This window comes from Rhineura floridana, chromosome 4, assembly GCF_030035675.1.
Source record: "Rhineura floridana isolate rRhiFlo1 chromosome 4, rRhiFlo1.hap2, whole genome shotgun sequence".
Taxonomy (NCBI): domain Eukaryota; kingdom Metazoa; phylum Chordata; class Lepidosauria; order Squamata; family Rhineuridae; genus Rhineura; species Rhineura floridana.
This window is the reverse complement of record NC_084483.1, coordinates 206769268-206789390: the sequence shown is the minus strand read 5'-3', so window position 1 is coordinate 206789390 and position 20123 is coordinate 206769268. Positions and strand designations below refer to the sequence as shown.

Below are 20123 nucleotides of genomic sequence, written 5' to 3'. Positions count from 1 at the left end.
TTCAGGGTTTGCAAAGCTTATTCTGCATATCCTAAAATACGCAATGTTGCTCAGGTGCACCACCTGGAACAGTAGCAGAGTTCCTCTTACTCTCCCCCCCTGCCACCCCCACAACATACACCCTGCATTCAACTCCTCTAGATTCCTCTTTCCATGAGCCACTCACTGTAAAAAGTACTTCTGTATGCCAAAAAAAGCAAAGTAATAGCAAGGCCTAGAGCACTCCATAAGTATTATTAAATTGTTTCACCAGCCTCTGGAGCAAAGTGTAAGTACTTGGTTTCTTATGGGCCCTCCTGTTATCTCCCAAATTCTACCTGACAAATTCTTTTCATTAGCTCATTGTTTTTCAGTCAGTCTTTTTGCTTGCTCCTTTTTTCTTTTTTTTTTCAAGAGCTTCTGAACCTCCCCAGAGAGGCTCGCTAGGCACCAACTTTATCTTTACAGTGCCATGCGAAAACCTTTTTATTTGCTCAGGCTTTATTTATTTGCTTGCTTGCTCAAGACTTCTTCACACAGTGTATAGTTAAGCTTTGGAATTGGCTTCCACAAGAGGCAGTGATGGCCACCAACTTGGATAGCTTTAAAAGAGGACTAATTCATGCAGGATAAGGCTGTCAATGGCTCCTAGCCACAATTGCTATGTTCTGCCTCCACAGTCAAAGGCAGTATGCAGGAGGGGAGAGTGCTCTTGCACTCAGGCTAGGGCATCTGTAAGAACAGGATATTGAACTAGATGGGCCACTGGCCTGATCCGGTGATCAAGCTCCTCTTATATTGTTAAGATGCCATTTCAGTAATGTTGAAAATCTTGTCTGGCCCTGGTTTTGTTTGGTTCTAATTTCCCAGATGAGACCTTTGCACTGCTTTCCATATCTCTATAATTCTCCATTTTTTTCTGTACTTTTTATTGTACTTAAGATTCAGAGACTAGAACTGCAGGGCATATTTGAGGTCTACTTTATTGACAGTCAGGATCCTTAATACTAGCCTGACTCTGCTCTGGTGGAAATGGTAGCAATATCCCTGTTCAGACGTGGGCTTCTGCTGCACTTCTGCTAAATAAGCCAGCAGTTTTGGTTCTAAGTCAACCCTGTTCGGCTGGGGCTGATGGGCGTTGTAGTGCAAAACATCTGGAGGGCACCAGTAAAAGGCTGGTTTACAGCCTGACATACAGCAGCCAGTGATGGTTGCATTAGATGGAGTGCTTCGTTCTGTACTTGTTGACTGCAGTAATGTAAGTAAACTCCTCTTTCTTAAGACACAGTGACGGTCATCATTTATCACTATATCACTTTCCCTCTAATTGTCTCATTAGATCACATTCCTACCTTCAAGGACATTTTGCAGTCTTTTACTTTTGATGAGGAGACTTGCTATAATGTGTCAGCAAAGAGACAGGGAGGGAGAAGCTGAAGGAATGAAATAATCTAAGCAAACAAGGCTGTCTTCTGAAGTTTTCCTTACCATACTTGAATAAATATGGAGACAAGTATGAAATTTTGAACTTGGACTGAGAGAACACGTTGGAGCTAATGAGAGAGAGCTGTCCTATACCAATGCCCATCTGTAGCAGGCAAGCCATGCTGGCTGGGGCTGATGGGAGTTGTAGTTCAAAAAAGTAACTTTTCCAAGCTCTGCATATAGCAGTGAAGCCCTATGTGGTCTGAGAAATGTGTTTCAGGGCCAAGAGGATGCTGGAGCTCAACTCTCAGGTCATGGGGGTGCAAGCACTTGGAGGTTCCCAAACTCTTGAGCTGGCCTTATTACAGGAGGAGGATTTGCTCTGATGGAAGACATTCCTCATAGGGATGATGCCTCCTGCTGTAGGGATTAGGCAAGGTACCCTCAAGCCTTTTACCTCCTCTCCGGGGGAGGAGTCATCCCTCTAGCCAGACCATCCCTTCCTGTGGTCAGTGAAGGCTGAGTTCTCTAGCTTGCTAGCTCTCTGCCTTTACTTGTGATCCGTTTCTGCAAGTTTCCTGTTATTACAGGAAGGGGATTTCAGTGCAATTTAGGAGTTGTTTTGAGGAGAACTGCAATGTTTAGTGGTTAAAGATGTCTGGTCAAACAAAAAGATCAGATTTGTATAATGGTTTTTTAATACAAGTATTTATCAAAAGCTGCAGGTGACACATGCCCATCTTAGAAAAAGCATTCCCTCTCTTTCTTGTACAGAAGGGAATCTCTTTGTTAAAACGATGCCTGCAACCACAAACGTGTGGGCCATCAACAAAGTAGGCTACAAGTAGCTTCAGAAATAATGTTTTGATTCACATGCTGATTTCATCGATTATATAAGGTTTCAAGATTAAATGATGATCTATTAAAACCCATAACATTAACTGACAAGGTTTCATTTGAGCTTTGAGGAAGCAGCAACAGCCTGCCACAACCCTGCACTAATGATTTGAGGGCCATATGGAAAGAGTTCAAGCTAGTAACAACTAAAATGCAGTTGTTTCTATTTCTGAAACACCTGACCTACTAATTAATAGGCTGGAGAAGAGAAGACTGAGGGGAGATATGATAACACTCTTCAAGTACATGAAAGGTTGTCACACAGAGGAGGGCTGGAATCTCTTCTTGATCGTCCCAGAGTGCAGGACGCCAGATTTCATAGAATCATAGAGTTGGAAGGGGCCTTGTAGGCCATTGAGTCCAACCCCCTGCTCACAGCAGGAAATCCACAGCTAGAGCATCTCCCGCAGATAGCTGTCCAGCCTCTGCTTGAAGACATCCAGCGAAGGGGATCCCACCACCTTCCTAGGCAGTCGGTTCCATTGCCGAACCGCCCTTACTGTCAAGAAGTTCCTTCTAATATCCAATCTGAATCTACGCTCCTGCAACTTAAAACCATTAGACCTAGTCCTACCCTCTGGGGCAGCAGAGAACAAATCTGTACCCTCTATGTGACAGCCCTTCAGGTACTTAAAGAGTGCAATCATATCACCCCTCAGCCTTCTCTTCACCAGACTGAACATGCCAAGTTCCTTCAACCTTTCCTCATAAGACTTGTTCTCCATACCGGCTATCATCCTGGTCGCCCTCTTCTGAACCCGCTCTAACTTGTCTATATCTTTCTTAAAATGAGGCGCCCAGAACTGAACGCAGTATTCCAGATGAGGCCTGACCAATGCAGAATATAGTGGGACTATTACTTCTCTCGACCTGGAAACTATAGCTCTGTTTATGCAGCCCAAAACTGCATTTGCCTTTTTTGCCGCAGCATCACACTGCTGGGTCATGTTCAACTTGCGATCCACTACAATTCCAAGGTCTTTCTCACACGCACTACTGCTAAGCCGGGTATTTCCCATCCTGTACCCGTGCATTTTGTTTTTGTGGCCTAAATGCAGAATCCTGCATTTGTCTTTATTGAATGTCATTTTATTAATTTCAGTCCAATTTTCTAGTCTATCCAGGTCCCTTTGGATTTTATTCCTGTCTTCCATTGTGTTAGCTATCCCTCCCAGTTTCGTATAATCCGCAAACTTCATAAGGCTTCCCTCCACCCCATCATCTAAGTCATTGATAAAAATGTTGAAGAGTATCGGCCCCAGGACAGAACCCTGTGGCACTCCACTCGAGACCTCCTTCCAGTCCGAAGCAGAGCCACCGACGACCACTCTTTGAGTACGGTTTTCCAACCAGTTGTGAATCCACCTGACAGTATTTCCATGTAGTCCGCATTTGACTAGTTTGCTAATCAAAAGGTCGTGGAGGACTTTGTCAAACGCTTTGCTGAAATCTAGATAGATGACATCTACAGCATTTCCACCATCTACTAAGCTAGTGACCCGATCAAAAAAAGAGATGAGATTAGTTTGACAGGATTTTTTCTTGACAAACCCATGCTGGCTCCTACTAATCACAGCATTGTCATCTAGATAGTTGCCAATGGACTCTTTTATTATCCGTTCTAATATCTTTCCCGGTATTGAAGTCAGACTGACCGGCCTGTAATTCCCCGGATCTTCTTTTTTACTTTTTAAAGAGCGGGACGATGTTTGCCCGTCTCCAATCCTCCGGCACCTCTCCCGTTCTGCAGGATTTCTCAAAGATGATGGCAAGAGGTTCCGAGAGTACATCCGCAAGTTCCTTCAATACTCTGGGATGCAGTTCATCAGGCCCTGGAGATTTGAACTCATTTAGGTTAACTAGGTATTTCCTGACTATCTCCTTATCAATCTCGAACTGCAGTCCCGACCCCTTACTGAGATTGCTACCGATGCAAGGTTGCACACTGTTCCCTTTTTGGGAGAAAACGGAGGCAAAATAGGCGTTGAGCAGTTCTGCCTTTTCCTTGTTATCTGTCAACATTTTGCCATCCTCATTGAGCAGCAGTCCCACCGTTTGCTTGGTCTTTCTCTTGCTTCGAACATATCTGAAAAACCCCTTTTTGTTGTTCCTCGCTTCCCTCGCCAGCCTCAGCTCATTCTGGGTTTTAGCTTTCCTTACGCTATTCCTGCAAGCTCGAGCCGCTCGTTGGTACTCTTCCTTGGTGATGCGTCCTTCCTTCCATTCTTTATACATGCTCTTTTTTATTTTTACCTCCTCCACCAGTCTTCCGTGTAGCCACATTGGCTTTTTCCGATGTCTTCCGTTTTTCTTCCTCTTTGGAATTGTTTGCGATTGCGCTTTTTGTAATACGTTCTTCATGAACCACACTTCTTGGGCTCCTTTTTTCTTTAGTCTATCTGCCACGGGATCCTACCCATCATTTCCCTGAGCTTGCTAAAATTGGCTTTCCTGAAATCCAAGGTCCATGTTTGACTATATTCTTCTTTGGCTTTCCCCAGAATCCCAATTCCAGCATTACGTGGTCACTTTCCCCCAAGGTACCGACCGCTTTAATTCCCGTGACCAATTTGTCCGTGTTAGTTAAGATCAGGTCCAGGATTGCCAATCCCCTTGTTCCTCCTTCTACTTTTTGAAAGAGGAAATTATCAGCAAGGCCCATCAGGAATCTGTTGGAGGCTTTGTGCTTCGCAGAGTTTGTCTCCCAGCAGATATCTGGGTAGTTGAAGCCCCCCATCACTACTACTTCTTGCGTCCTTGAGATTTCAGAGATTTGTTTGAGAAAGGCCTCGTCTACCACCTCTTCTTGGCCAGGGGGTCTGTAGTAGACACCTACTACCATGTCGGTTTTATTTGTTTCTCCATTTATTTTTACCCAAATGGTCTCTATCGGACCACTTTGTTCGCTCTCTTGGATTTCCATAGAGGTGTATTTGTCTTTGACATATAACGCTACTCCCCCTCCTTTTCTGTTGCTTCTATTCTTTCTGTAGAGTTTATATCCTTGAATGGCTATATTCCAATCATGGGAGTCATCCCACCAAATCTCCGTTATCCCTATGAAGTCATATTTGCCTTGATGCACTAAGACTTCAAGCTCCCCTTGCTTATTTCCCAAGCTCCGCGCGTTGGTATATAGACACCATTGGTCTCTTTTGGCCTGATTGGATTCCTCCGTTAATATACCGTGAGCTTTGCCGTGCATCCCTTTCTCTCTCCCAGTGTCTCCTGTACCCTTCAAATCCTTGCGTTTACAACCCGCTGTCTTTGGATCGGTCTTTAAGCTATCATCTCCATCCCCCAGAGGCTTTAGTTTAAAGCCCTCTTGATGAGTTTTGCCATACTTCTGCCAAAGAGATTCTTCCCAGTCCTCGTGAGGTGCAGCCCATCTCTTGCCAGCAGTCCCCCCTCCAAGAAGCTTAGACCATGGTCCCAGAATCCAAACCTCTCCCATCGACACCATTTGCGTAACCAGTCGTTGACCTGCAGTATCTTCCTTTCCCTTTGTAGTCCTCTATTCTTCACGGGAAGAATTGACGAGAAGACCACCTGCGCCCCAAAATCCTTGACCTTCCTACCCAGAGCCTCATAGTCCAAGGTGATCTGTTCCAAGGTTTTTCTGGCCGTGTCGTTCGTACCCACATGGATGAGGAGAAAGGGGTACCTATCTTGGTTCCCAATGAGCCTCGGCAGGTTGTCAGTGACGTCCCGGATGCGTGCCCCAGGGAGACAACAGACTTCCCGATTCATTTTGTCCAACCACCAGCACCCTCCTCTTTTTGCCGCGAGCGGTGGTTGCATGAGCTTCCTTCTTCTGGGGTGTGGAGTCTTCCTTTGCAGTCAGTGTCTCTTGATGCAGGTGAGTTTGTTGAGGCTCTTCCTGTGTCGCTCCCTTAATTGCTCTTGTGTTCTATCGAGGAAGTCCTCATCTCTGACAAGTTGCAGGGCAGGGTGTCGATGTGTTGCTGCAGCCCCCTGACCTTTTCTTCTAGGACCGCCACCAATCTGCACTTGCTGCAAGTGTAATCACGTTTGGCTTCGGTTGTCAGTGGGAGTCTTGATGTTTCTCTTGTGAGTGCCATGAGTTAGTTGAATGGATTTTGGTTTGGTTTTTTGGTTTTATTTAAATTTGCGCGCCACGTGCCGCCGAGCCTGATGGGAAAGAAAGTATGCAGATGAGCTGCTTACCTCACCAGAGCTCCTCCTCCTCTCTTGGTCAGCTGCCTCTCAGGTCTTTCAGGGTCAGGAATCCCGACTCCCTTCTCCCTCACAGAGAGCGCCGCCGAGCCTGATGGGAAAGAAAATATGCAGATGAGCTGCTTACCTCACCAGAGCTCCTCCTCCTCTCTTGGTCAGCTGCCTCCCAAGTCTCTCAGGTCTTTCAGGGTCAGGAATCCCGACTCCCTTCTCCCTTGCATGTCGACTCGCATGTCCCTAATGTCGACTGGACATTAGGAAAAACTCCCTAACTGTTAGAGCCATACGACAATGGAATCAATTAGTTAGAGAGGTAGTGGGCTCTCCGACACTGGAGGCCTTCAACAGGCAGCTGGACAGCCATCTGTTGGGAATGCTTTGATTTGGATTCCTGCATTGAGCAGGGGGTTGGACTTGATGGCCTTATAGGCCCCAACTCTACTATTCTATGATTCTATGAATAAGGAACAGGTGGTAATAATTCCACTGCATCCTGCATTGATGTGGTCTTTTATGGAGTACTGTGTCCCCAGAAGGATATTCAAAGGCCTGAAGAATTGCTCCATAGAAGAAGTCAAAAGGGTGGTATTCAGTGCTAGTCCTACTCAAAGTAGACCCATTGAAGTTAATAGACATGACTAGGTTCATTCATTTCAGTGGGTCTACTCTGAGCCAGACTTAGTTGGATACAACCCAAATGATTTGTCCTCTGGTGCTCCTGGGGGCAGTCCCAGATCCAATGGGCTTAAATGATAAGGAGTTAGATTTTGGTTTGAACGTTAAGAGAAACCTGTTGAACATAAGAGCCACTCAACAATAGATCCAGTTACCTAGGAGTCAGGTGGGTTTTTCAAGCAGAAGCTGGGCGATAATCAGTTGAGAATTCTCTAGCTCCACCAGGAGATATCCTAAAAGGCTATCTCCAATAATATCATTATCATTAATTTTATTTATCAGTCGCTTTATATAATGAAGTCATGGGGTGACTTAACAAAATAAAATACAATACATAAAAACAATTTTAAACCAGAAAAAGTGTAAAGCAGTGACTACACTCAGTCCATGAAATGCTCATCCAGCAATATGCTACTAAGGTCTAGGTCCTGCCCACCCCACTAAGAGACGAGTACCAATGCAGGAAGCAACAATAACCAAAGTTCTGGGTGGCTACAAAGGTCTTAGCCTGGTGCCTAAAAACTGCCAAGGATGGCACCTTGCATGTCTGTCTGAGGAGAACATTCCACAGATGGGGGGCTACCACTGCAAAGGCCCGTTCTTGTGTTGCCACCTTCTGCACATCCCTCTGGTGGGTCACTCAAGAGGAGGGACTCAGCTGAGGACCGCAGGGCCTGGTCTAGTTCATACGGGGAGAGGCAGTCCTTGAGGTATTGCGGTCCTGAGCCATGTAAAGCTTTAAAAATCAAAACCAGCACTTTGAATTGAGCCTGGAAAGTAATCGGTGAATTTATGATTCTACGCAATGGAAACCATGATGAAAGAATGATTAAATTTCCATGGTTAAACAAAAGAAAAATCACCTCAACAAAGTATGATTAAGAGATTTTTTCTGTCCAAAGTCCACTCCAGCAAAATTTAGCTTCAGCATTCAAACCAATGACTGTGATTGAGAATTCAAGAACACCGACCCACTGTTCTCTGTAAAGGCAAAGGACAGCTGTGGCTCAGCTTCCAAAGGTCCTGGTCTAATCCTGATACAAAACTGGCCGGATTGCCCCTATAGCTCCTCCTGAAATGGGGGCGGGGCAGGGAAGCTTCTCTAGCGGTCAGCAGCTGAGCTGCAAAGTAACAAGCCATATTATAGAGCCACATCATTAACCAAGTGCCAAAGATAAAAACACTCTGGCTCCAAATAATTTTTGTTTAACACGTTGAAAAAGTACTGCAAAACTTAAAATATCAGTCTATAAAAAAGGCATAAACTACCTGAACAAGAATTTGTTTATAAGCATTATTAATAATAATAATAATAATAATAATAATAATTTAATTTTTAGGCTGCCTATCTGGCCGAAGCCACTCTAGGTGGCGTACATATTAAATTCAATAAAATACAATAATACAGTAAATACAGTAAATACAATAAATATAAATAATCAACAGTGACAAAATAGCAGGAAATGTAGTACATAGCAACGGGCATTAAGTATATAATTAGCCCATCCCGATAGTCCCAAAGACCTGACCGAACAGCCAAGTTTTTAAGGCTCGGCGGAAGGTATCCAGGGAAGGAGCATGTCGAAGATCGAACGGGAGGGAATTCCAGAGAGTGGGGGCCGCCACCGAAAAAGCCCTCTCTCTAGTCCCCACCAACCTAGCTACTTTTGTTGGTGGGATTGAGAGAAGGCCCTGTGTGGCTGATCTTGTCGGGCGGCATAAGCATTTGATTTATACAGACCCCTTCAACAGGTTTCCTGCTTACAAAGAGGAATGTTGCCCCCACTCCATTATTTTCCAAAATGTAGTTTTAATGTAATAAGATTTGGGGTGTTGGGGAGGTGGCTTTTATTCGTTTAGGCATGTGATGGTTTGTTATGTTTGGTCTACCAGGTATTGCTTTAGAAAATCTTGGGTCTTCCTCTGAAAAAGGTGCTAGAAAGAATCAGGAGGCATTCAGAACCCTCCCTCGACCATAATCACCTTGAATTTAGAAAAAGGAAGGCAGGATATTCTCCCACCCCCATTATTAATAAAATATTAGATCCACGTTAAAAATGGGTTACATGTTAATTTACTAGTCTTCTGAAGCTAAGCCTATTTGTTCAGCTCCCCCATGTTATTCTTTCTTATTAATTACATTTATATACCACCCCATAGCCAAAGCTCTCTGGGCGGTTTACAGCAATTAAAAATAATAAAAACAAATATACCAATTTTAAAACACAAAAAAACAATTTAAAAACACAATTTAATTTAAAAAAAAAAATTAAAAACACATTATAAAATGCCTGGGAGAAGAGGAAAGTCTTGACCTGTCACCGAAAAGAGAACAGCATTGATGCCAGGCTCACCTCGTCCTTTCTTCCTTTCCTCCCTCTACTAAAAAAATAATGTTGTAAGCTCTTTGGGAGCAGAGACCTTTCTTTTAAATAGCTCCTCTATAGATCACCATTTACACAGGTGATGCTATGGAGTTCAAAATAATCACTGCAATCTGCGAGCAAATTGTTATAGCTATGCAATGCACTCCTGTGCACTTTTACTGAGAAGCAAGTCCCGCTGTATTCAGTGGGACACACCCAGGCAAGCATACATAGGATTGCAGCCTGAGTTTAAACATTAGTTTGGAAACTGCCTTGAACCCAGGGCCGCCCACAGACAGGTAAAAACAGTCTATTTCTAAGGCCCCCAGGGCCAGCAGGGGGCCCAAACTCTTAGTTTTTGTTTTTGTTTTTTTCAAGTAAGCTTGTATGTGGTTTAAATATACTGTAGACCTGTGAAATGAGCAAAGGTGCACATATAAGGCACAAAATGAAGTGGAACAAAAAATAATAGACATGTATTATAAAACCAGCATAAAATCACTAATAAAATTCTACATACAGTAATAAATAAATGCCCACACAAGATGAAATACAAAGTACAGCCAAAAGCATTTCTATGAGAGTCTTCTTCAGTGGCCTTGTGATTTAATAGGCATATACTACAAAGGGCGCTCATGATGAGTGTATTTCCAAAAAAACAGCTGTTTTAGAATACTGTGAACCCACTTACCCTTGTATATTACTTTGATGAATAAAGACTGATATATTGACAGTTCAAAGAAGGAAAATCTCTATAAAAGCAATTTAAGATTAAATTTTAATAAAATTCAGTAATCATGATAATTAGTAAAGCAAAGATTTCACCGTTGACACATAACAACCTCCTGTTAGCATATTTCAAGAAATAGTAACAAAGTTTCACCAACTAGGCATATTGCTGTAGTTATTATAAGCATAGTCACTACTGTGTCTGAAGATGCAACACAGCTGTGGAATTGACTCCTCCAGCTGCTGATCACATGACATACCTCAACTGGAATTGCTCAACAGTTTACATTAACCCTTGATAGTGCACCAGAGGATTTCACCATGAAGAAGATAGTAACATGACAATTAATACCACCTGTGAACCAATTAAATTTCTTAAGAGCGATAATTCAGTGTTTTCAAAAACACAACTCACAAAAATAGAACCTCATACTTTACACAGAACAGATGAAATAGGAAGCCAAAACAACTGCTACAGCACAGGGGTCCAGTTCAGATCTTCATTTAGTCCATTTGGCACTATGGTCTTCAAAGAATATATCCCATAAAGTTCCCTTCTTTTCAGCTTTGCTTCCAGTTGTCTTCCTACTTCTGTAATTTTCCCAAGAGTCCAAATTTTGTGTCCTTTTCAGTATGACCACAACTTATATAATGTTTTACAGTAAGGGCATGTAATTTCTATTACCTTTGCAACTTTTATGTTCACAGATTCTCATTTTGATTTGTCTAGTCATCATTTCTATATATACATGATTACAAGGGCATTGTATGGCATATATAGTCCCCTTGGTGTGACTTGTGACTTTAAACCCTCTTTAAAGTCCCTGGGGGTGGGGAACCAGGCTGGATCTTGGGAGTGGCCCACACTGCTGAACAGCTGCTGCCGCCTTACTTATGAGTTGCATGAGGCAAGCAGGCTGATCTGGCAGCAGCAGCAACAGGAATGGTGATTGTTGGGGCCCCCAAGGGATTCCTGCCGCTGTTGCATTGCTGACCTGACACAACTCTTGAGTAAGCAGGGCAGGAGTAGGAGGTCTGGAGCACTCAGAGTAAGGAAGAAGGTGCAAGGCAGCACATCAGGCTCTTGCAAGAGGGGCTCAGTAGGGCCTTTCTCACCCCAAGCCTGACCCTGCCTTCTCAGCTGCTAACCCAACACTCCAGAGTGAGAGCAAGTAAGTACATCACACTCAGTTGTTTATGGCTTCCACCACCTCCTGAGGAGTGATGCACTCGTAGTAAAAGGGGAGAATCCTGGCAGATCCAGCACTTCATCATGGACTGCTGCCAGCTTGTTTCTTTAGTGTTTGTATTTGCCCAGCGCTCGAAAGGATTCCTGCTGCTGTTGCTGCCCCACTTCCTCGAGAGTTGCAAGACAGGTTAGTCACTTGCACGAGCTCAGCAGAGCCCCTCTCACTCCGAGGCTGACCTTGCTATCTCAGCTGCTAGCCCACCACTCCAGAGAAGAGAGTGAGCGGTCCTACCAAAGCCAATGGAGGGCTGTAGAAAGTGGAGTCCCTCAAGGATCGGTATTGGGACCTGTACTTTTCAACTTGTTCATTAATGACCTAGAATTAGGAGTGAGCAGTGAAGTGGCCAAGTTTGCTGACGACACTAAATTGTTCAGGGTTGTTAAAACAAAAAGGGATTGCGAAGAGCTCCAAAAAGACCTCTGCAAAGTGAGTGAATGGGCGGAAAAATGGCAAATGCAATTCAATATAAACAAGTGTAAAATTATGCATATTGGAGCAAAAAATCTTAATTTCACATATACGCTCATGGGGTCTGAACTGGCGGTGACCGACCAGGAGCGAGACCTCGGGGTTGTAGTGGACAGCACGATGAAAATGTCGACCCAGTGTGCGGCAGCTGTGAAAAAGGCAAATTCCATGCTAGCGATAATTAGGAAAGGTATTGAAAATAAAACAGCCGCTATCATAATGCCGTTGTATAAATAATGCCACCCTAGTCAGAGGCAGCATGCTTCTGAAAACCAGTTGCCGGAAGCCTCAGGAGGGGAGAGTGTTCTTGCACTCGGGTCCTGCTTGCGGGCTTCCCCCAGGCACCTGGTTGGCCACTGTGAGAACAGGATGCTGGACTAGATGGGCCACTGGCCTGATCCAGCAGGCTCTTCTTATGTTCTTATGTTCTTATGTTAAATCGCATCCTGTATATGTGTGTGCACATCACATGCGTTGAGTGAGCTTATAGCTTTCAGCAGTACTGCAACATGCTTGCCCACCTTCCTCTCTGTGTGTACATTCAGCATGAGGTCTAGAAGATCAGGGAAGCACACACAGCACTGTTGCAGCAGGATCTTAGTAGAATCATAGAGTTGGAAGAGGCCTTGTAGGCCATCGAGTCCAACCCCCTGCTCACAGCAGGAAATCCACAGCTAGAGCATCTCCCGCAGATAGCTGTCCAGCCTCTGCTTGAAGACAACCAGCGAAGGGGATCCCACCACCTCCCTAGGCAGTCGGTTCCATTGCCCAACTGCCCTTACTGTCAAGAAGTTCCTTCTAATGTCCAATCTGAATCTATGCTCCTGCATGCACACTAAAAAGTTTCAGTGATGAGGACCTTTTAATCCCCCTTTTATCTTTGTCCTGTGAAGTAGGTTAGGCTGAGAGTTGGTTCAGTCAAGCTGCATGTGCTTAGAGTGTATGTGTGTGTGTGCGCAAGTTGGGTTTTGTTTTGGTATTTTGCTGTAAAATATCAGAACTGTGGAATGTTGCAGTTAAAGCAATTGGTGGGAGGCTGCCTTTGTGCATGTTTTTTGCACTAGCATGATCTGTGACTATGACATATATTTGCACCTGGTTTTTCTTCCTGGGTCCTCCCTCTCACATCTTTGCAACAACCCTGTGAGGTGGGTTAGGTTAAGAGTTAGTTCAGTCAATCAAGCCTGTGTTAGTTCAGTCAGTCAAGTCAAGCACACTTTTTTTTAGCTGCCCCTATCTTTTTAATATTAATTTAATGTTTAAATGTTACTTACTCATTATATATGGTATTTATAACTGTTGTAAAATGCTTAGTGAGGACAAGAACTCTGAAAGGCAGATTAAAATTCTGTTAAAAAAATACACCTTAAATCAAGACTGTGGGTTCAAATAGCTGTTCATATTGATTATATATTTATTTATTCATTCATTTTACTTATATCCTGCCCTTCCTCCCAGTAGGAGCCCAGGGCTAGTGTTCTTGCCAATAGATTGCCAGAAGTTGGGAGGGTGGGAATGTCAGGGTCCCAGTTTACACACAGTATACTGGGCCCAGGAAATCCTGTTGGCACCCCTGCTTGTACTGCATTAGACTCCTGGTCCCCCCAGCTCAGTACTGTCTACATGCACACTGACTGGCAGGATTTCAGACAATGTTTCTGAGGAGAAGTTGCTTTCAGGGTGGGAGTGGAAATGATTTAGTGTGGAAGAGAGATATTTAACCGTTCCTCAGTTTCTACCTCTCTATTCCAAATTGCTCCCCCAAACCTTGTTTTTTTACTGTGGAGGTTCCATATGCATGTACATCCTTACAAGCATGCACTTGGAGTGGAGAAGCAAAGAAGCACTTCTCCCCACCGCTCCTCTGCTCTGAACTGTCCTTTTTCTCTTCTTTTTTTTTTTTTTAAAAAGGGGTTCATTACATGCCTCTGTGTGTATTGTTAAGTTAGGCTCCGTTGGCCTCAGCGGAAATGTCCAGATATAGAAGGAGCAAGCAATATAATATTTTTCCTGAATGTAGTTAACGGAACGCACGCATACGTTTCCCTGAGCATGGTGGGTGCAAAACTGCAGCCAGTGGACATGTTCACAGTTGCTCAGCAGGCAAATTGTGTGTGTGTGTGTGTGTGTGTGAGAGTGTGAGTGTGTGAGTGTGTGTGTGAGTGTGTGTGTGTGTGTGTGAGTGTGTGTGTGTGTGTGTGTGTGTGTGTGTGTGTGTGTGTGAGAGAGAGAGAGAGAGAGAGAGAGAGACTGAGTCAGCCTTTCAAACATCTTGGTATGTGGGTGTGAGAGTTGAAATGTCTTGTTTCCAAACTGGAACAGTCTCTGCTCAAAGTAAGCTCATCTCACCTTGCCAATATTTTCCCTCTCAGAATGTTTCTGGATGTTCACTTTTTTTTTTTTAGTCTCCGATGTGCTATCACTTTCTGGATCAAGCAGAATGTAATGAGCACCCTCACTTTTTCTCTGTTGCATTATGATGGTGGACTTAATCTGATTCCACCAGGCACTGTGCGTACCTGCAACACTCCAGGGCACTGCTAAAGTACAGAACCCGCCTAGTAACTTCGGACATTGTGGTTGTCACTGCAGGTCCAGTTTCTCTACAGCCCCCTTTTCCTCCATTTAACACCATTAAGGAAACAATTTTTGTCTAGTTCATTTGGAGGCTGTTATTTCCTATCCAGGTAAACATCAAATCAGTGCTGGTTCTTTGGACTACATCGAAAGGGTTGGATACAAAACAGCTTCCAACCTCCAGTACAGAACTTCCCAGATAGTTTTTTTGAAAAAATAATTGTTTGAAATAAAATTAATGCTTGCAGAGAAGCTTTCAAAAACAAAGAGGCAGGATTGTAGTTCAGTAGCATAGCATCTGTTTTGCATGCAGAAGGTGTTCAAGTTCATTCCCTAGCATCTCTGGATAGGGCTGGGGGAAACTCATGTCTGAAAAGCTCAAGAGCCGCTGCCAGTCAGTGTAGACAACACTGAGCCAGATGGACCAATGGTCTGTATAAAGCAGTTTCCTATGTTCCTAAAGTAAGGTGGAGGTTGTAAAGAATCCAGCATTCCTGAGCAACAGGACTCAGACAAATTCACAGCGAGAAGCAGCAGTGGGAGGGTGACAGGAGATAAAGCAGGTCCTTGGGGTAGAAGGAACGGCCCACCAGCAGGGAGCAGTGTTTTCCCTGGAGCACTGAGGGGTGAAAAGATGGGAAGCATGATGGCCTGTGTGGTGTGTACATGCATCCCGGGGCAAAACTACAAGTTGTAAGAAACGTGGGTTCAGTCTCACCCTGCCCTGACCCCTTTCTCCAGTAATGTTTCTGGCTTGCAAGCAGAGCACCTGTTTTGCACACACAAGCCCCCAGGTTCAGTCCCTCCATACTATCTCCTGTAACAAGGCTCTTAATAGTCAAGGACCTACCTGTGTCTGAAGCCATGAACTGATGGATTCAGGAAGTAGCTTCATGTGCTGCAGATAGGCACTCACCAGGTTGCTGGAGGCAAGTAAGTATCACCTCTAGGTAACCAGGTAGGGGAAGGTTTGTTTTATTTATTTAACAAATTGATAGGCTGCTCCATAGCATAAAGCCGGCAAAGCAGTGTACAAGATAAAACACAAAAACATAACTTCTAAAAACAATAAAACCGCTTTTGCAAATTCTAGAAACAATAAAGCAATTTCTTCTGGCGTGTAGTTGTTCCATAAGTGACTATTACCTCTCACAGAAAACCTTCTTAAACAAAAATGTCTTCAGTAGGTACCAAAACATAAGTTACAACAGTTGAGGTGTTCAGTGTATATCTTAAGGATATGCTAGACTAGCGTAGGTATATGTGAAAACAGGTGAACTACAAAGAAAATGGTAGGCCATTAACTTTTGCAAACTGACATTTCAAGGTTGACTTTTGACACATGTCCTGATATTGTTAAGCTACTTCCTCACCCACCAACCCCAACAGCAGCCAAGGATGCAGAAGAGGCAGGAAAAGGTACAGAATAATGATGTGCTACTTGAGGCTGTCCAAACCCTCACCTGGGGCCCTTCTGCAGGTGTCCTCATTCCTCCAAGGTTAGGCATGTAGTGACTGGGGAAGGCGGCCTTGTATTTATTTAATTATATTTATTTATTTATTATTTGATTTATATCCCGCCCTTCCTCCCAGCAGGAGCCCAGGGTGTCAAACAGAAGCACTAAAAACACTTTAAAACATCATAAAAACAGACTTTAAAATACATTAAAACAAAACATCTTTAAAAACATGTATGTGGTCATGTTTGTATATGGAATGCCCACCCCAGGGAAGGTTGTCTGGCCTCAGCCCTGTTGTCCTTTAGGTGTCAGGTGAAGGGAGTTTTCTTTAAATGTACCCAGACATTTCAGCTTATCTTATTACTGTTTTTATCATATAGCATTGCTGTTCTGGATTTTATTGGGGGGTTTTATTGGCTGTTTTATCTGTCCTTTTATCTTTTTTTGGTTTGGTTTTGTATGTGGCAATCTTGACGGCCCATCCACATCTACTGTAATCCCCAGTAAGGTGTCCAGTGCAATGTCTGCTGCAACTTTTTGGGATCAGTTTCAGTTGGAATGGCCTGATGACATGGACACGGTGCTTGAGACAATGTGGCCAGCAACGTGTCCTCTCAAACCTTACTCTTCTTGGCTTATTAAACCTTGCCTAGGGAGTATGACCGAGCGGTTCCAGGGCATGGTTAATGCACCTTACGAGACGGAGTGATCCCAGCCAACCTGAAAGAAGCTACTAAAAAAGTCCACCTTGGATCCATTGGTTTGTGACAACTGCTGCCCGGTCGCAAATACCCCCCTTTTTAGGGAAGGTGATTGAAAGGGTTGTGGCACAGGAATTGCAAATACTCTTGGATGAAACAGATTATCTTGACCCATTCCAGTCTGGGTTCAGACCTGGTTATGGGACTGAATCGGCCTTGGTTGCCCTGATGGATGACCTTTATCAGGAGAAGGAAAGGGGGAGTGCGACCCTGTTGTTCTTACTTGATCTCTCAGTGGCTTTTGATACCATTGACCATGGTATCCTTCTAGATGACTTGGTGAGATGGGTATTGGAGGGACTGTTTTATGGTGGTTCCAATGCTATCTTCAGCATTTGTTTCAGAGAATAACATTGGATGATTGCTTTTCAGCTCCCTGGCAGTTGTCTGTGGGGTGCCGCAGGGTACCATCTTGTCCCCCATGCTGTTTAATATCTATATGAAGCCCTTGAGAGCAGACATCAGGAGATTTGGGGCGAGGTGTCAGCAGTACACTGATGACATCCAGCTCTATTTCTCTGTAACATCTGAATTGGAAGAGCCTGTGCAAACCTGGACCAGTACCTGGACTCGGTGATGGGCTGGATGAGGGCCAATAAACTGACTGAATTGTAGCAAGACTGAGATGCTGTGGGTAGGTGGTTCCCGAGTCCAGATAACTGGCCAGTTGCCTGCTTTGGTTGGAGTTGTACTCCCTCTGAAAGAGGATGTTCGTAGCTCCTGGATCCATCTTTATTGCTAGAGGCCCAGGTGACCTTAGTGGCTAGGAATGCCTTTTACCAACTTCGGCTGGTAAGACAGCTGTGGCTGTTTCTGGACCAGGATAGCCTGACCACTGTTGTCCATGCATTGCTCACTGGGGCATGGTATTGCCAACATGTTACCCCACTGCTGAAAGAATTGCACTGGCTGCCCATCAGCTACTGGGCCAAGTTCAAGGTTCTAGTTTTGGTGTACAAAGCCCTATACAGCTTGGGACCAGGATACCTGAAAGATTGTCTTACCCCTTATATACCCAGTTGATCACTGCGCTCTGCAGGTGAGGGCCTCCTGCAGATACCATCTTATCAGGAGGTCTGTTGTGCAAAACATAGGAAGTGGACCTTTAATGTAGTGGCACCTACCCTTTGGAATTCCCTTCGCTTAAGTATTAGACAGGTGCCATCTCTGTTATTTTTTCAGCACCTATTGAAGACCTTTCTCTTTCAACAAGCCTTTTAAGTAGAGACCTTTATCCCATTCTGCATCTGTGTTGGACCTGCATTTTAAGATGTTTTTAAAGATTTTTTAAAAGATGTTTTTAGGATGTTTTGTTTTTGAGGGTTTTTTTATGTTTTTAGTGTTTTGTCCTTTGTTTACCTCCCTGGGCTTCTTCTGGGAGGAAGGGCAGAGTAGAAGTTTAATAAATAAATAAATAAATAACAGCTTTTACGTACTCAAATCCTTCCAGAAGAAGAATGAAATAGCAGCAATAGATTTATTGTAATTTGCCTGCCATTCTGAGAATTTTCTACTGGAACATAGGCTAAAAATTGTCTAAATAAATATAATAGTTTTCCCCCTCCCATGGTAGCACTTCTGTGGCAGGATTATCACGTTGCCACTGTTTTGCCATTTGGAGGGTTCTTTATAGGGCCTTTTTGTGAGTGTCTGCAGCACTGCTAGCAACAAGCAAGAGACAGAAGTAGAGCACTGAGGTGGCTGTAGCATCAAGCCCAGAACAGAAGGGTTGACGTTGGTTTCTTGCTACACTTGAGGCTGTCCCTCAAAGGCTCAGCAGCTGACCTGTGGCCTTTCTTTCTTCCTTCAGTTTGCGTCTGACCTTGACCAGATTCTGCCGTCGCTGGAGAAATCCCAGTTGCCGCCAGGCCTGTGTGGATCAGAGTCAACTGAAAGTGGTGGCATTGCCATCAAGTCAGAGATCCTCTCCCCGTCCCTCCAGCCGAGTACCGCGGCAAGAACTCCCACAGGGATGAGCTGTATGTACTACTTCTCCTAGGGAGAGTTTCTTTCCTTTCTATCCCCCCACCCCAGGCTGGACCTGCTCTCGATGTGGCTGTGCGCACAGCATGCATTTAAAGCACATGGCATCCCCCAAAGAATCCTGAGAAGTGTAGTTAACGGTGCTGTGTATTGTAGCTCTGTAAGGGGTAAACTATAGTTCCCAAGATTCTGTGGGGGAAATCATGTACTGTAAACATATGGGATGCAGGCAGCCTCTTTTGGACATGCTTTTAATCCATGCTGTTCATACTGTATTTGATAGACTAGAGCAGCCTTTCCCAACCAGTGTGCCTCCAGATGTTGTTGGACCGCAATTCTCATCTTTCCTGACCATTGGTAATGCTGGCTGAGGCTGATGGGAGTTGTGGTCCAACAACTTCTGGCGGCACACTGGTTGGGAAAGGCTGGACTAGAGCCTAGCTTCATTGCATTCACTGCTGTATGCCTGCTTTGGTTGAGAACAAGTAGACACTGAAAATTTCCCTTCCGGATTCTGTAATCATCCCCACCCCTTTGTGAAAGCAAGCTTGATTTGGTGACATTTAGCGTGGGCCCTCCCAGTTTCTCACACGTGGGCTCGAGGTTCCATAACCCAGATCCCAAGGCAGGAACTTGGCTATTTGTCTGGCTGATGTTAAGGTGTCAACTAGAGTCCTATGTCTATTTTTGGTCACTTTAAGAAGCTAAATAAGTGCCATTTCATCTTCAAGATTTACTAATTTATTGCAATGGGAAGGCAAAAGCTTACTTCACCATATGCATGAAGTGGGTAACTTGACCAGGAAGAGAAGTTTGCATAATCTTCCTTTAATGTCCTTTGATGGATGCTGCTGAGAAGGAAGGAACATGCCCCCTGCACCCAAATCAGCAATTCCTTCCTTGTCTTCTGCTGTTTGAGACTTCACCAGGGGAAAACACTGCCGTTCTGTGAAAGCCTTGTGTTCCACTGGAAGACGCACACAAATATCAGACAGCCAAATTGGTGTGGCAATTTATGCAGTTCAAGTCAACGTGGGCTTGAGGCCGGCACATGATGGACAATAAGTTTTTCTGACAGCCCAGCTGGCAGCCCTATGCCACTGCTGAACCCATTTTTGGATCATTGCAATTCCACAAGAAATGTCTTGTCACCTCTCCACTGAATTCCAGCCCATTAATCTCTCAAGCCTGTCCTTAGCTTGCCAAAGATTCTCTCCTCCTGAAGACTCTAACAGCTGAGTGGTAATCGTGGACTGGATTGAAGATCAAGGTTTGGGACAGACAAATGCATAACTGATTTACAGAATCCATTGGCACAAGATGTGGCGATGGCTAGCAGTTTAGATGGCATTAAAA

At 44.3% G+C, this 20123-nt stretch overlaps 1 protein-coding gene across 10 annotated transcripts in view; it reads left to right on the top strand.

Moving 5' to 3' along the window:
• NCOA1 (nuclear receptor coactivator 1) overlaps positions 1-20123 on the top strand; it is a 393348-nt gene that overhangs the window by 340702 nt on the left and 32523 nt on the right. For all 10 annotated transcript variants that reach the window (XM_061625852.1, XM_061625854.1, XM_061625846.1 and 7 more), the window contains one exon: positions 18595-18763. In XM_061625852.1, coding sequence (XP_061481836.1) covers positions 18595-18763 — 169 coding nt within the window. The remainder of the gene's footprint in view (positions 1-18594; positions 18764-20123) is intronic.